Source organism: Eurytemora carolleeae, unplaced genomic scaffold (genome assembly GCF_000591075.1).
Source record: "Eurytemora carolleeae unplaced genomic scaffold, Eaff_2.0 scaffold440, whole genome shotgun sequence".
Lineage (NCBI taxonomy): Eukaryota > Metazoa > Arthropoda > Copepoda > Calanoida > Temoridae > Eurytemora > Eurytemora carolleeae.
In genome coordinates this window covers 50015-64475 of record NW_019396690.1, presented here as the reverse complement: position 1 = coordinate 64475, position 14461 = coordinate 50015, and the positions used below count along the sequence as shown (strand labels likewise).

Below are 14461 nucleotides of genomic sequence, written 5' to 3'. Positions count from 1 at the left end.
CACCCCAAGTTATGATTAAAAACATATAAAACTTTAATCTTCTGTGCAATTTACTGTAGTTTGACGAGTCTGACATTTTAGACTGTTCAGAGTTAAAGGGAGTAACTGTGCACTCGAAATCATGGCTTGCTCCCACTCCAAAAGAAATTGTAGTCTTGATTTACAAAATATATTTATTTTTGATTCATTTTCAGATTTTTGAAACATTTCAATAACACTGTTTCATTTTTTTCTTAGATTCTTTCTTTTCAAAGTTGATACTGAACGATTATTGGTTTAGCTGGCTCTCCTTTGTCTCCCATTTAGTCTGCATCTACACAAATTAAAAATATTGATGCTAAAAAAGTAAATTGACCTCAATTGACCTAAGATAGCTTTAGATTTTGGGATTTATCATCTGCAATTAGGGTTTCCACGAAATGGCTAAATCTTTTGCCTAAATTTGCGCTATTTTCGCGCAAATTTTTTTTGCGAACTTTTGCGCTATTTTTGTGCATGAAACGCATTGAGTTTTGCGCGGTTTTGCACTATATTTTTTGCGCAATTTGCGCAAAACCGGAAATATTTTTTGCGAAAGTTGGAAACGAAATTTTAGTTTTGCGCAATTTTTTTGCGTAATTTGCGCAAAACCGCAAGTTTTACGTAAAATGTAACTTTTTAGGCAAATTGTCAGAAATTGATATTCTAAGCTTAGAATTAAACAACTGAAGATTTATTCCATACCATAAAAAAAAAATATTAACATACGAGTATGATAACGATTATTGGTTACTTCCAGTTACAAAAAGTTTAAATTAAGGGACCAAAATTAATAAAATAGAAATTAGAGAGAGTGAAACTTATTTTAATCCTATTAAATAATTTCAAGTAACCCTTAAGAGCTTTGCCTAATCAAGTATGAATTATATTCTTAAATTTTTTTAATCAAATTTCTGAAATCTTTTTAATCTCATATAAAATAATGCAAGAAAGTAACAATTATGCCTGAAGAATCCCCTTTTAGGAAATATGCATGTCCAAAACTTAAATTGTGGAGAAAATTGTGAGATTTGAACTCTTCTTAACTGTCATAGGTCAATTATGTAAAAGTGACCAAATATAGGAAGACATTCCAAAACAAGATTTTTCCAGAATTGAATTCTAAGAAACACACACCGTCACCAACCGTTTGATTTTTACGAAATTGCGGAATTGCGCAAAACTTGAGTTTCGCAAAAGCGGAATATGGCAATTTTGCGCGAAATTACTTTTGCGAATGATTGCGCAAATTGTTGTTTTTTCGCGCAAAACTGATGCGCAAAGAAAGAAAAAATTTGCGTTCCGTTCCGCAAAAATTGCGCAAAAGTTTTGCGAATGGAAACCCTATCTGCAATCGAGGATTTTTGGAAAATTTAATTACTTGCATCATCATGGGCACAATTTTTGCTTAACTTAACCTTTTAAAATTTATTTTCCCGGGGTAAGAAACTGAGTTTTTTTTCCAGAAACACATATTTTCTACTCCTTATATCTTTGCAATCGGGTGGTGAACACCTTTGATGTTACAAACTATTCGATATTTGGTCTGACAAAATTCATAGTTTAAAATATTAAAAGTCTATGATATCGGGTTGCAAAAATATTGGTATTTTAAAAATCAGAGGTTGTAGCAAAGAATTTGTTTCTGAACTCGGGAGAAAATAGACTAATAAGGGTTAAGTTAATCTAAAAAGTATTTAAAAATCAAAAAATCCGTGGAATAATTATCTAAAAATCTGTCCTAGCATTTTTTTCTTGTTACAACAGGGTTATCCACAAAGAAGAGACTTTAAAGGGAGTGTTCGCGAAAAATGAAAGGGGATATAGGCTTACGGCGAAAAATAACCATGAGTGTATGAAAAAAAAATCTCAACAAGTTCCCTAAAGTCGTCTCTAAAGTCTCATCCGTTGTGAGTAACCTTGTATCGTACATTAATAAAGTGATCAAAAATGTTTTAATTTTCTTAAAATAATCTTAAACCTGATCACAGCTGATGCCAACCATTGGTTCTCCCAGATCCTCACTGAGAGCTGCTAGAAGGGTCGGATCTTCAAAGCTATTTACTGCCTGAATAGAAAAAAGCTATTTACTGCCTGAAAAGAACAAAGCTATTTACTGCCTGAATATAACTAAGCTATTTACTGTCTGAATATAACTAAGCTCTTTACTGCCTGAATATAAAAGGTTATTTACTGCCTGAATATAACAAAGCTATTACTGCCTGAATAGAAAAAAGTTATTTACTGCCTGAATATTACAAAGCTATTTACTGCCTGAATATAACTAAGCTATTTACGGCCTGAATATAACTAAGCTATTTACAGCCTGAAAAGAACAAAGCTATTTACAGTTTACTGCCTGAATTGGAGGGAAAATTAGAAACAGACTTCTTGCTCCGCAAGGCAGTATAATGGGCTCAATTCAAAACTAAAAAACTGTGTTTAATTTTTGCCTGTTTTTAGTTTAAGCCTGATGCAATAATTTGTTATTTAAGCTTTTTTGGAAAAGTTAGAAAAAAGAGAAATTAAAACCAGGGGGGGGGGTGATGCATAATACTGTCCACTTATAAGTTAAAAAACTCTCAATGTACCACTTAAAGTTTTAAATTTAAAATTACTATTTTAATGGTTGTTACCTGAACCATAGCATTTGCACGTTTTGTTGGGTTTCCACTTTTAAAAATACCTTGAAATCAACAATCATTCTTTGTAACAATCATACTGTTATTTTGTTATGTGTTACAAAAACTGTACATATGGTTGGATGTATGTCAAAGAAGATCAAACATGGATATATGTCAAAGAAGATCAAACATGGATGTCAGCAATGAATTCCGAAACCATTTAAAATACAACCAATTTGTAACCAATAAGAGACTGTTCAGAAACCATTTAGAAACCATTTTAAAACATTTAGAAAACATTTTAAAACATTTGGAAACCATTTAAAAAGCATTTGAAAACATTAAGAAATCATTTAGAAACCATTTAGAAATCATTTTGAAAACATTTAGAAACCACTTAAAATACATTTAGAAACCATTTAGAAAATATTTAAAAACCAATTAATTTAAAAAACATTAAAAAAAAACAAATAAAAACAAGATACAAAATCTTAAAAGGTTTAAAATAAATTCGCATTAATTATTTACATTTTTGAAAGAAACTGCACAAATTTCCAATCAAGTTCTATCAATAGTTTGCAATTTCAGATTGCAGTCATTTAACTGTCACAATATTTTTCCTTAAAAAATAATGTTTTTCTACATATCGATCTTTTTAAGTTTATAAACATCTACACGATGAATGGGCCGAAAATTAAAATAAAACGTTAAAATGCATAAAATAAAAAAAATAAAAAGCGCCTGGAAAATTTATCAATGTCTAATATCTATAAGGAGAATTTTTGAAAATAGCTTCGTTGAGTTGCATCATTTATTTTTTTACATTTTTCTGCGAATTGTGTGGATTATTAAAACCTTAATTTGGGAGAAACTTTTCCAGAAAAACTGAATGGAATGTCGACATAAAATAAATTAACGTGTTAATTCCAGTATAGGTTTATTATATTTACTATTTCCATATACCCCCCCCCCCCCTCCAAGCAACTTTGATAGAGTTGATTTTTTACCGATTTTTTGTTAATTAAATGCTTAATAAATGGACTAATTGATTGGTGGTTCGATTAATGAAACAATTGATTGATTGATTGATTGGTTTATCGATTGATTTAGTTATTGATTTATTTGTTAAAATATTCACATCATATAATTGACTAATTGATTGATTTATCGATTGGTTTATCGCTTGATTAAAATGATTGATTGATTGATTGAATGATTATGATTTTGCCTGAACCAACAAAGACTCCATCAACACCAAGCTGCATGAGAAGACTTACATCTGCCGGGGTAGCTGAAAAGAAAAAAAACTTAACTACACGGTTGCTAAATAAACAGACTTCGGGACTGTAAGCAAAATTTCAAGTGACCCTCCATGGCTGGATCTACAACGGTACTCTTTAAGCTTTTGTCTGTTCAGCAAGCACAGAGAACTCAGTGTGTAAATCTCTCAAATAGCGGTTAAATTGATGTAACACCAGGTGTAAGATGCGTACAGTGTAAACTCAGCGCAGCTGATCCGTTATAGTTTGCGTTAAAAGTTGTTTTCAAAAATTTAAAAAGAACTTTTTCAAAAATTCAAAAAGAATTTTTTTCAAAAACTCAAAAATATTTTTTTACAAAACTTCAAAAATAATTGTTTTCTGTCACTTTTAGATTGATATTTGTTGCCAACAAGGAGTGGTAGATTTAAGCTTTGTGTTTTCTCCATAAATTTATAAAGTAAGTGTTATTCTTTTTAAATTCAGATTTTATAGAATTTCTAAAACGGCTTTTATTAAAGAATTTAAAGTAAAAAATAAGTTTGGAATTCGAATATTTTCAACAGATCATAATAAAACTGTTTACTGGATTAAAGGTTAAAGGGTTTGTAGACGCAATATCAAGAAACCGATTATTTATTGGCATGTTAAATTCACACCGGTTCCCCTAAAAGAATTTTTCTGATCCAGTATGAATTAGATATCCATGTTTATAATTTTGAAAACTGATTTTTTAACTGTGGATTTTCTACAAACGTGTCTTGCGCTGCCGCATTTCTTCTGCATAATTGATTAGATAAGGATTTCAAGGGTACCGTGGTGAATAGGGGAATTTTCTAATGAAATGTTTACATATTGGAAAACACAGAGAGCACCAATTGATCAGATGTCTAGAATGAAATGAATATTGGGTAAAGAATTTTTTATACTATTGCAAATAAAACAACTTCGCACCAATTCGTACATTAAAACTCCTCATAATTTTATGAAGTCAAAGTAAAGCCGAAAAACTTAAAAGGAATTCATTGAGATTATTCAGAATATCCACGTTTAGAAATACGAACACAAGGTCTTTAACATCTTTAAACTGTAAGATAGGCTTAGTCCTGAATGTGATCCGAATTTCGTAAATTAGGATAATTTTTATATTTTCAAATAAATGAACGATCCCTTTAATGTGTAAGGCCTTTTATACTGCAGGGTGTCGCATAAAACATGACAGTTGGTGAATAGTTTAAATGAAATGATACCAAAGAGAATGATCAAAATATGATCAGGTATATATTATAGTAAAATTCACTTCAAAGTAAAATATATTGAAGTAAACAATTTATAACGAAGTAAACTGCAAAAAGTCTTACTACTATCTAATAAAGTATATGAAAGAAGGCCTTCAAAACTATTCAACAATTGTCATGTTTCGTGGGACACTTTACCTATTCCTCCGGCAGCAAAGTTCACAACAGGCAATCTTCCCTTCTCCGCTGTTTCTTTTAGCAGAGGAAAGGAAACTCCTAGATGTCTAGCATACGCCCTTAGCTGATTATCATCCATCATCTAGAAATAAGTTGATTATCATATGTTATCTAGAAATCAGCTAATCCTTCCTTGGAATTGTTTAAGCTTTTGAATGCCCGCAAATCTTTTCCTAGCTCTTTTTTTTAAGTTGTTGCATTTTTCTTCTTTTTTCATACAGTTGAACCCTAAATAAGCAATGCATCGAAAGAATTCATCAAATGTCGTATTCTTCACTTTCTGATTATGAAATGTTGCAGATATTTAGTTTTTTTTAAATTAAATGATTATATGAAGCTCTTTAGAACTATTCTGGCATATTCATGGCCATTTATTTATTTTCGCAAATATTGAGATTTACGTAAAATAGTAAAAAACCCATTGAAAAATTGTCAAGACGACATTTGATAAATGCTTTCGATGTATGGCTTATTTAGGATAATTAACTGTAAATTTTTTTAAGGAATTGCAATGTAAAATAATACTTTTTTGTGTGGTAGACAATCAAATCAAATGATACAATGTACAAGATATATGAAATCTACCAATTGGGCAGTTCAAAAAAGTCAATTATATGAACAGATAAGACGTAGTTAGTAATTAGTTTTAACTTAAAGTTTCAAGTTTTTGAGCTGTACCATTATAAAAACCTGCCAGTTACATTTTTATTGAATTCAAGTATTTTTAAGGCCAATGTTTCAAAAATGAAATTGATAAAACTTTTAAGTTGAAGATAAGAATTTTCCTACAAAGGTTTTCCCAAAGCTAGACCATGGCAGCTAAACTGAGCAATAAATCACTATGTTATAAAAATATAGCTTCATGCCAGCATGATATTGGTTTAAAAGGAAAAATAAAAACATAAAAAATTAAAGTTTTTACAGTAAATATACTAATATGTCAAGCTGGTTATGAAAATTATTCAGTGTGTCAATTTCTGTGTCTCATGTTCGTTGGTCTATTACTTGAATTTTAAAATCGTCTTTCTAATCCCGAGTTATTTCACTGGTATTTTACACATTGTACAGGGTGTCCCGATAAACATGGGAATTCAGTGACGAATTCGATATCGTCTTTTCAAATAATTCTTTGATTTAGTATAGTGATACCTACTGAGAAAGCTGTAATCTGTAAGATTTTTGTCTGCTATATTCACAATTTGTTTGTTTTTGATTTAACTGCATACGGTTGTGCTTAGTAAAACAAGAAAATTACAGTATACAAAAAGGAGTAAACTTGTCCGTCTTGAATTTTTATCTTGCAAACCCATTATAGACACATCTTTACAGCCATTTACCGTTTTCATAAAATAAACTCTAGCAGCCATAATAATATTATGTCTTTTCAAATTAGTTATTACTATGCTAATTCATAACAAAGACGATAACGCATTCGGCAATGAATTCCCATGTTTTTGGGATACCCTGTAAATGGCCAATATCAATGAACTCATATCAATATCAATAAACTTACGTACAGGGTGGCCCAAAAAAAAATTGGAATTCAGTGACGAATTCGTTATCGTCTTTGTTATGAATTAGCATTGCTATACCTGATTTCAAAAGACATAAAATTATTATGTCTGCCAGAGTTTATTAAAGGGACTGTGAGCGTAGTTTCAAACGACCCTCAGCATGCAAAGATGGCAATGCTTGATTCTCAACGGTGCCGGCCTTTTAAAGCTTGCATGATCAGCTATGAATTAGATATAATTTTTTACAATTTAAAAAATGATTATTTTCAATTGTGGTTTATCTACCATATTCACTTGCGCATTTCTACTGCAGGAATTATCTAATTGAACACAATTTTAGACCTAGAAAAACAATAATATCTTCCAAATTATTGATCAGATAAAGGTTTCAAGGGGTATCGTTGTGAATCGGGCATTACCAATTTTTCATGGAGGATCACTTGAAATTACGCGTATACAGTTTAAGGGAGTATTGTTAATTGAAACTGTTCTTCCTTGTTGTTTTTTTTAAATCTGATGATTGGCGGATTTACTTTACCTTAGCAGCATCAATCTCTCGTTTAATAGTTCTGGCGTGTTTAACAGCTTGAACTACGTCTCCTGTCCCTGCCTCACCTTTAGTTCTAAAATAAGATAATTTTTCATTACATTTAAGATTTTTCCCAAAAGTGTTTTATGAACGTTTTCAGGTTTTAAGCTAAGTTAACTAACAATAGTAAGACTTAACTAAAGTTTTCCCAGTTTCAAATTCCTTTCAACTGAGCATCTTGTTCAGATCAATTAGATTATAAATTGCAGAACAAATGAATAAATAATCCTATATCTCAAAAATGTTTCAATTTTTTTCGTTTCCGCGTTAGTTTCCAATATGGCAACTCACAAAATGATTGACACTTTCATTTCTATCCGATATTTCGTTGAAGAGAATTTGGTGTAAACCTTTCTCAACAGCTCCTGAAAGTGCAGATGGAGAAAACAAATACAGATTAACATATAATCTCATCTTAAAGTGACTGTAGACATAATCTCCAGTTATGGAGATAATTTTTTCCTGAAGGAGAAATACAATATTTTCCCTGAATGAGAAATTCAATATTTCTCCTGATAGAAAAATACCATATTTCTTGAAAGAAAATTAAAAGTTTTTCTCTGATGAAGAAATCGGATCCTATACCTTGTCTTACAAAAAAAGACGACATAAAAAATTCGTTTAAATTCCAAACCTTATCATAGCAGCGCCTTCAGCGATCCTTCTCAAGGCCTCTCCTAGATCTCTAAACATAGAAGAATTTAAACCATAGTTGAAAACTATGAAAACTATGTATGTATATATACACTGTTTGTAATATTAAACTACCAAAAGGTTTTCGAAAATAAGAACTTTTATTTCGAATTTCCTAACATTCTTTTCGAAATTTCGACTGGGCGAAAACCCCCATCTAAACCTTCTAGCACCAACATATCAGAAGCAAGATCCATTAACCCTGAATAGTTTTTTCTCCTAGCACTTTCATTTTTGACGCTATATTACCGTAAAACTTTGTTACTTTTAATGTATAGAATTTAAAATAATTATTGTAAATTTTTTTTAGTGCATTATAGGGTAGGATACTGTCTTGCAGGGCAGTAAAAAGTCAGGTCTGTGTTAAACCAAATCTAAAATAGCCCATAACTTTTTTGTGACTAAAGCTACAGATCTGAAAACTATATTTTTGAAAAGCCCTTGAAAAATGTATATAGAACATGTGTCACACTTTGATATTTGTTTAAAACAAAACCAAAATATATTTTTTAAATTTTGTTGACCTTTCTTTTGGCATTTTTTTCTACCCTCCCTAGCACCCAAACTATTAAAGTTATCGCTCTAATTTTTTTAAATATTTGTTTAATTCTTATCGATCTAACCTAGCTCCGCACACGAAGGGAACAGTAAACGGACTTTTATCAATGTGGAACTCATTATCCGCAGAACTTAAAACTAAACAAATAAATAATAATTAATGCTGGAAGCGGCAAATAATCAATTAGTTGTGCTTGCGCCAGGGAGTAAGGAATAGAAGGGAGATATAACTGACGCGGTTCGCCCTACCATATGATTATACATGCTTTGCAGACGGTACTTCATTTGTATATGAAATATTCAGAATAGGTTATTGTATACGAGGTAAATGTACATCAGACAAATATTTCTTATACAAATGGAGTACCCGTCCGCAAAGCTTGCATAATCATATGGGCGAACCGTGTCAGTTATATCTCCCTTCTATTTCTTACTCCCTGGCTATTGCAAAGACAAAAAATTCAAGGAAATTGTTCAACATCGAAAAATCATCATGATAAACATTTATGAGTAAGTTTCTCTGTATTAAAACAAAATAGAAGAAAGGTGGCCAACTGAGCAGATTTGATTAGCAACGCAAAGTACTTGAATTTCTTTGTAGACGTAGTTGAACAACAATTCTCTGGTACTTTGATGATGCAAATTAAAAAGTTCTGGACGCTTCGAGTCCTTCTTTATTTCAAATTTTGATTATGGCCCATCTGTAAACATTTTCTCTATGTACAATATAAAGTAATAACAAAAATATTTGCGGATTTAATATTAATTTTTCGTGGATTTTCTAAATTTCAAACCTTCCGATTCGTCGATCATATCTACTCCTAGGGCTTCCAGGATTTGTGCTTCAGCAAAATGTCCGATTCGTACTTTAGCAAAAACCGGTATTGTCACTGCTGCCATTATTTCCTAAATTTAAAGGGACTGTCAACATTTCTCCACGTGAATTTAAAGGGACTGTCAACATTTCTTTACGTGAATTTGATGGGACTGTCAACATTTCTCTATGTGAATTTAAAGGGACTGTCAACATTTCTCTACGTGAATTTAAAGGGACTGTCAACATTTCTCCTGTGCAGAAAATGATGTAAAACATGAACTGTAACTAAGGTGTCCAGCGAAATATGGAAGAAAAAAAATTCGGTGAAAAATTCGCTTTTTTCGCGAAAAATGCGAAAATGTTCTGTCATTTTCGCAAAATTTCACTTTGATCTGTTTTGCGTAAAAATGCGAAATTTCGCGATATAGAAAATCGAAAATTTCGCGGAAAAAATGCGGAAAAATCAACGTTAAAAAATGTTTACAAGGCACTTCGCGACCCTTTTCTCTCGTTATTGGTAATCTTACAGTCTAGCCCAGAACTTAGGAACTGTTCCCACATATATCATGGATTTATATTTATTTTTATAATAACTAAGATAAAGGTAGTGTAGGATAACCCCCATTGAAAAACGTCAAGACGATATTTTATAAATTTTTTTGATCTCTTAAGCTCTGGTTAAACTGTAGCTTTTTATTTCTGATTCTACAACCTACATTAACAGACAGAAAGCTTTTCTAATTCAATCATAAAAGATTTAACCATCATTAACTTCGCAGATTTTCCTGTTATCATTTTTAAAGAAGATTGAAGGCACGACAAAAAATTATTATTAATAAATTAATTTAAAAATATAAAGGATATACTACCTTTATTAGTTTTGGATCTGTCATTCTCGCAATACCTCCATCTCGCCTTGATCAACCAAATAATTTAATCTTTAGTCTTTATATGGATAAAAAAATTAGAGTTTGTAACGATCGTGGTCAGGTTCAGTTGTGAAATTATGTATTATGTCAGGATAGATCACATAAAGTTAAGATAACAATCATTTTCCAAATTCTGGAAATCAAATAATTAGATTTTCCGAGTAAAGGTACTCTATATTTTCTCTTTAACAACAACAACAACAAAATTAATTAAAGTTTTTAAAGTTAATGATATCTTTTAATGGTTGCACTTTACTGCTTTTATAAGATTACATTTTTTTGCAAATAAATTAAATAATTCAATGTGTAGGTTTCCTGATGTCAGCCGGTACCCGTTCTACACAAACATTTCTTTGTATTTAGATTTAAAATATTATTTACTTATTTGAGTAAATAATAAGGGTCCAATTATAAGGGGTGTATACACCGGAATTACTCAGGGGCTTCATCAAATTTCTTTCCAGGGGGGGGGGGGGCTCAGTACCCGTTGGGGCCAGAAAACTTTTTGAAACCCATAGATTTTTTCTGATTCAGGAGAAGGGGCTGAGCCCACATACCCGCGCCCCCCCCCCTCTCCCATGGGTACGTGACACCTCTGCCAATTATTATAGATAAAATAATGAATAAACTCGAGACAAATTTTATTGGAAATTGAGGAAAATGTCGCGCACAAAAGAGCTTTTTTATTTTTAATAGAAAAAAAACTTCATAAAGGCTTGAATTTTTATACATAAAATTACAAAATAGTATTGAATTTTAAGTAAAAAATTATTTTGGATTATCAGAAAAAAATATATTATCAAATGTTTTTTCCTAACGCCATCACGGCTACGGCCTAAAATAATACTTACAATACAATAATGAAAAACCAAAAATAAAAAAATAAAAAAATGAATAAATTCAATAACCCTTGCCTTTTGTGAATAAATGAATAATTTAATATATGAATAAATAAATAAACGAATAAAGGAATAAATGAACCAATTAATACATGAATAAATGAATAAACGAATAAATGAATAAATGAATAAATGAATAAATGAACAAATAAATAAATGAATAATTGAATAATTGAATAAATGAATACATGATAAGATAAGATAAGATATAAGTTTTTGCTAAAAATGCACATACAATTTATAATGTTACAGGCAACAAATCTGCAATTATTTTTATATTGTTTATACTATATGTATGTAACAATTAGGAGGATTAGCTTAATCGCTGTTTTGGGTATTATCCCCACCTAATTAATATTATCACTTACAATGTGATGAATATTACTAGGTTTTGAAAGCACTACTTTTTAAATCAAGTGGCATATGAGGAAAGATATCCTAATGTATTTAGAATGTCAATTTGATATTTAAGAGATCTCTTTAAAAATATCCGAGTATTTTTAAAGTGTCGTTAAATGAATAAATGAATAAATCAATAAATCAATAATTGAATAAATGAATAAATGAATAAATGAATAAATGAATAAATAAATAAACGAATAAAGGAATAAATCAATAAATCAATAATTGAATAAATGAATAAATGAATAAATGAATAAATGAATAAATCAATAATTGAATAGATGAATAAATGAATAAATGAATAAATGAATAAATAAATGAATCAATGTACAAATGAATTTATGAATAAGTGAGTAAATGAATAAAAAATAAATGAACAAACGAATAAATGAATAAATGAATAAATGAATAAATGAGTAAATGAATAAATAAATGAATCAATGTACAAATGAATTTATGAATAAGTGAGTAAATGAATAAAAAAATAAATGAACAAACGAATAAATGAATAAATGAATAAATAAATAAACGAATAAAGGAATAAATGAATAAATCAATAATTGAATAGATGAATAAATGAATAAATGAATAAATGAATAAATGAATAAATGAATAATTGAATAGATGAATAGGTGAATAAATGAATAAATGAATAAATGAATGAACACTAACCCCTGCCTCCTGCGCTATCCTGGCCTGATCAGCTGTAACAACGTCCATGATAAGTCCACGCTTTGTCATCTGCGCTAATCCACTTTTTACGATAAAATCGCCCTCAGCTCTCCCTATAGTTATCAAAGGTCAACACTTTTGAGAAATAGCGATAATCTACAACACTTGATCTCGATATTCATTGTAACAACTTGGATTTGGATAATGTTCTTGGTTCCTGTCATGGGTTCCGAATCTAAGGATCAAGTATTGATCCCCATCTACTGAAGGCTAAGGTATAAATGTCATTACTCTCAGATAAACCGTATTGGTCTTATTCTGCAGAGATAACTTTAATTGATGGATCAAGTATTTAACCTCAAATTAAAAAGTGCCACATTGGATATTGAGATCAAACGTTCAAGATAAACGTCCCTCTACACAAGAGATCGGACATCCAAGGTAAACTAATTTTGGTAGAAATCACATGAGAATAGACCAAACTTCTTTAACTATCTGCAATAAAAGGATGGACCGGCTATGTGATGTGCTTAAACTGAGTATGCAGTGTTTTGGACAAATTCTTTAAGATTCAAGAATAAGAAATTTGTTTAAAATAGATCGTTGAAAATTCTTTTATAATTACACCGCACACATCTGTCCTATTTTAAACATACAGATATATAGTGCTCAAAAGAATAACATTTAATAACAATGTATAACTATATAATAAAAAAACACATTCATATATATGTTCCCTATAGCTGGCCAAACGGCTGGACCGAATGGGCTGACATTTTTTTAGGGAACCCAGGAGTAACATATACATCTAAATTTTTAAAAATATTTTTTTTAAATTCCATATTATATTAATCATATAATTTTCTTGTCATGTACAATCATGTAAACGATATGTCAAACTACAAATTCTATTTGAAATATCAAAGATTTACACCATCAGGTTGCAAAGATGTGAGGATTCGTAAATTTGAGTTTGTGACAAAAACCGAATTTATTACCTGTATTTCCGTTGGTTTGAGCAGCCATTTTATTCTCTAATTATTGAATATTTTAAAGTAAGTTTTCTGATATTGTTAAAGACGTGTCACGTGACCTTCCAATCTAAGAGAGAAATTTACGATTCACAGAGATACCCTTAAACCCTTTATCTGAGTGACAATGAGGAGGATATCGTGGATCTAAAAAGAGTTGAATTCTGACAATTTTCTACTTTGTGTATGCTGCATAAATCTGCAAGTCTTTTTTTCAAAGAAAATTATCGATTATCAGAAAGAAAAAGGGGTTATCTCATTCATCCCAGATCAGACTTAGGTTTAAATAGCATCTGTTGTAAATCGAAAATGCAGTTCATGAAATCTGGGGTTCATTACGTCTTTATTCACTGTCAGAAGAATTAAATTGAAATATTAATATTTTTTTAATAATTTTTAAAATTTTTTTTTAAAGTTCAAATATTTATTTATTTTACATTGGTAAAACACAAAATATTGCACAATGATTGATCACATTTATAATGAATGAAAACCATAGTAATGATAAATTTAACGCTTATTTTCAAGAAAAGCTCATGATTATCGTTAACAACTTATTATAATTATCCTATCAGACAAATAGTTCAAATATTTATTCATTTTTTGATAGTAAAAACACAGAATTTGCATACCCCCCCCCCCAAAAAAAAAAAAAAAACTTACAGCCCGCAGATATCTTACAACATTTAACAACACTGTTAAGTTTTGACTTCAATTTAACCTCGAACAGTGGTTCTGATTGTACGTAAATTTTAAAGGGTTTATTTTTACTGAATTTTAGAAAAAACATGATTTAAACGGATAACAAATTTATCTTTTTATGGTAAGTATCAATGCATATACTTATAATGTATATTATTGATCAACGTTCAAGGATCAGTTCTGAAATATAATAAAATATTCCATTTTATCATTTTATTTATCTTTGCTCATCTTGTTATCAAGATACTGACTCTAGATAAGCCCAGTTTACTGCTAATT

General features: G+C 30.1%; 1 protein-coding gene across 2 annotated transcripts; it reads right to left on the bottom strand.

Moving 5' to 3' along the window:
- Window positions 1-233: 233 nt before the first annotated feature.
- LOC111707434 (pyridoxal 5'-phosphate synthase subunit SNZERR) lies at window positions 234-13550 on the bottom strand. Of its 2 annotated transcripts, none has more exons than XM_023480543.1 (14): window positions 13448-13550; window positions 12450-12562; window positions 11290-11311; window positions 10792-10813; window positions 10417-10462; window positions 9525-9636; window positions 8796-8868; window positions 8114-8164; window positions 7429-7513; window positions 5338-5458; window positions 3871-3933; window positions 2655-2704; window positions 2000-2086; window positions 234-313 (listed from the first exon to the last, which is right to left on the bottom strand). In XM_023480543.1, the coding sequence occupies exons 1-14, from the start codon at window positions 13473-13475 to the stop codon at window positions 269-271; spliced, it is 918 nt and encodes a 305-aa protein (XP_023336311.1). In that variant the 5' UTR covers window positions 13476-13550; the 3' UTR covers window positions 234-268. The 2 variants fall into 2 exon arrangements, with proteins under 2 accessions (XP_023336311.1, XP_023336312.1); XM_023480544.1 differs by having other exon boundaries at window positions 10417-10465; window positions 10795-10813.
- Window positions 13551-14461: the final 911 nt, after the last annotated feature.

Coding starts and splice junctions, on each gene's coding strand:
- LOC111707434 (XM_023480543.1), bottom strand. CDS start 13,475: ATGGCTGCTCAAACCAACGGAAATACAG. Junction 5,459..7,428: donor GAGAGATTGATGCTGCTAAG/GTAAAGTAAATC, acceptor ACTTATTTCTAG/ATGATGGATGATAATCAGCT. Junction 2,705..3,870: donor TGGAGTCTTTGTTGGTTCAG/GCAAAATCATAA, acceptor GTTGATTTCAAG/GTATTTTTAAAAGTGGAAAC.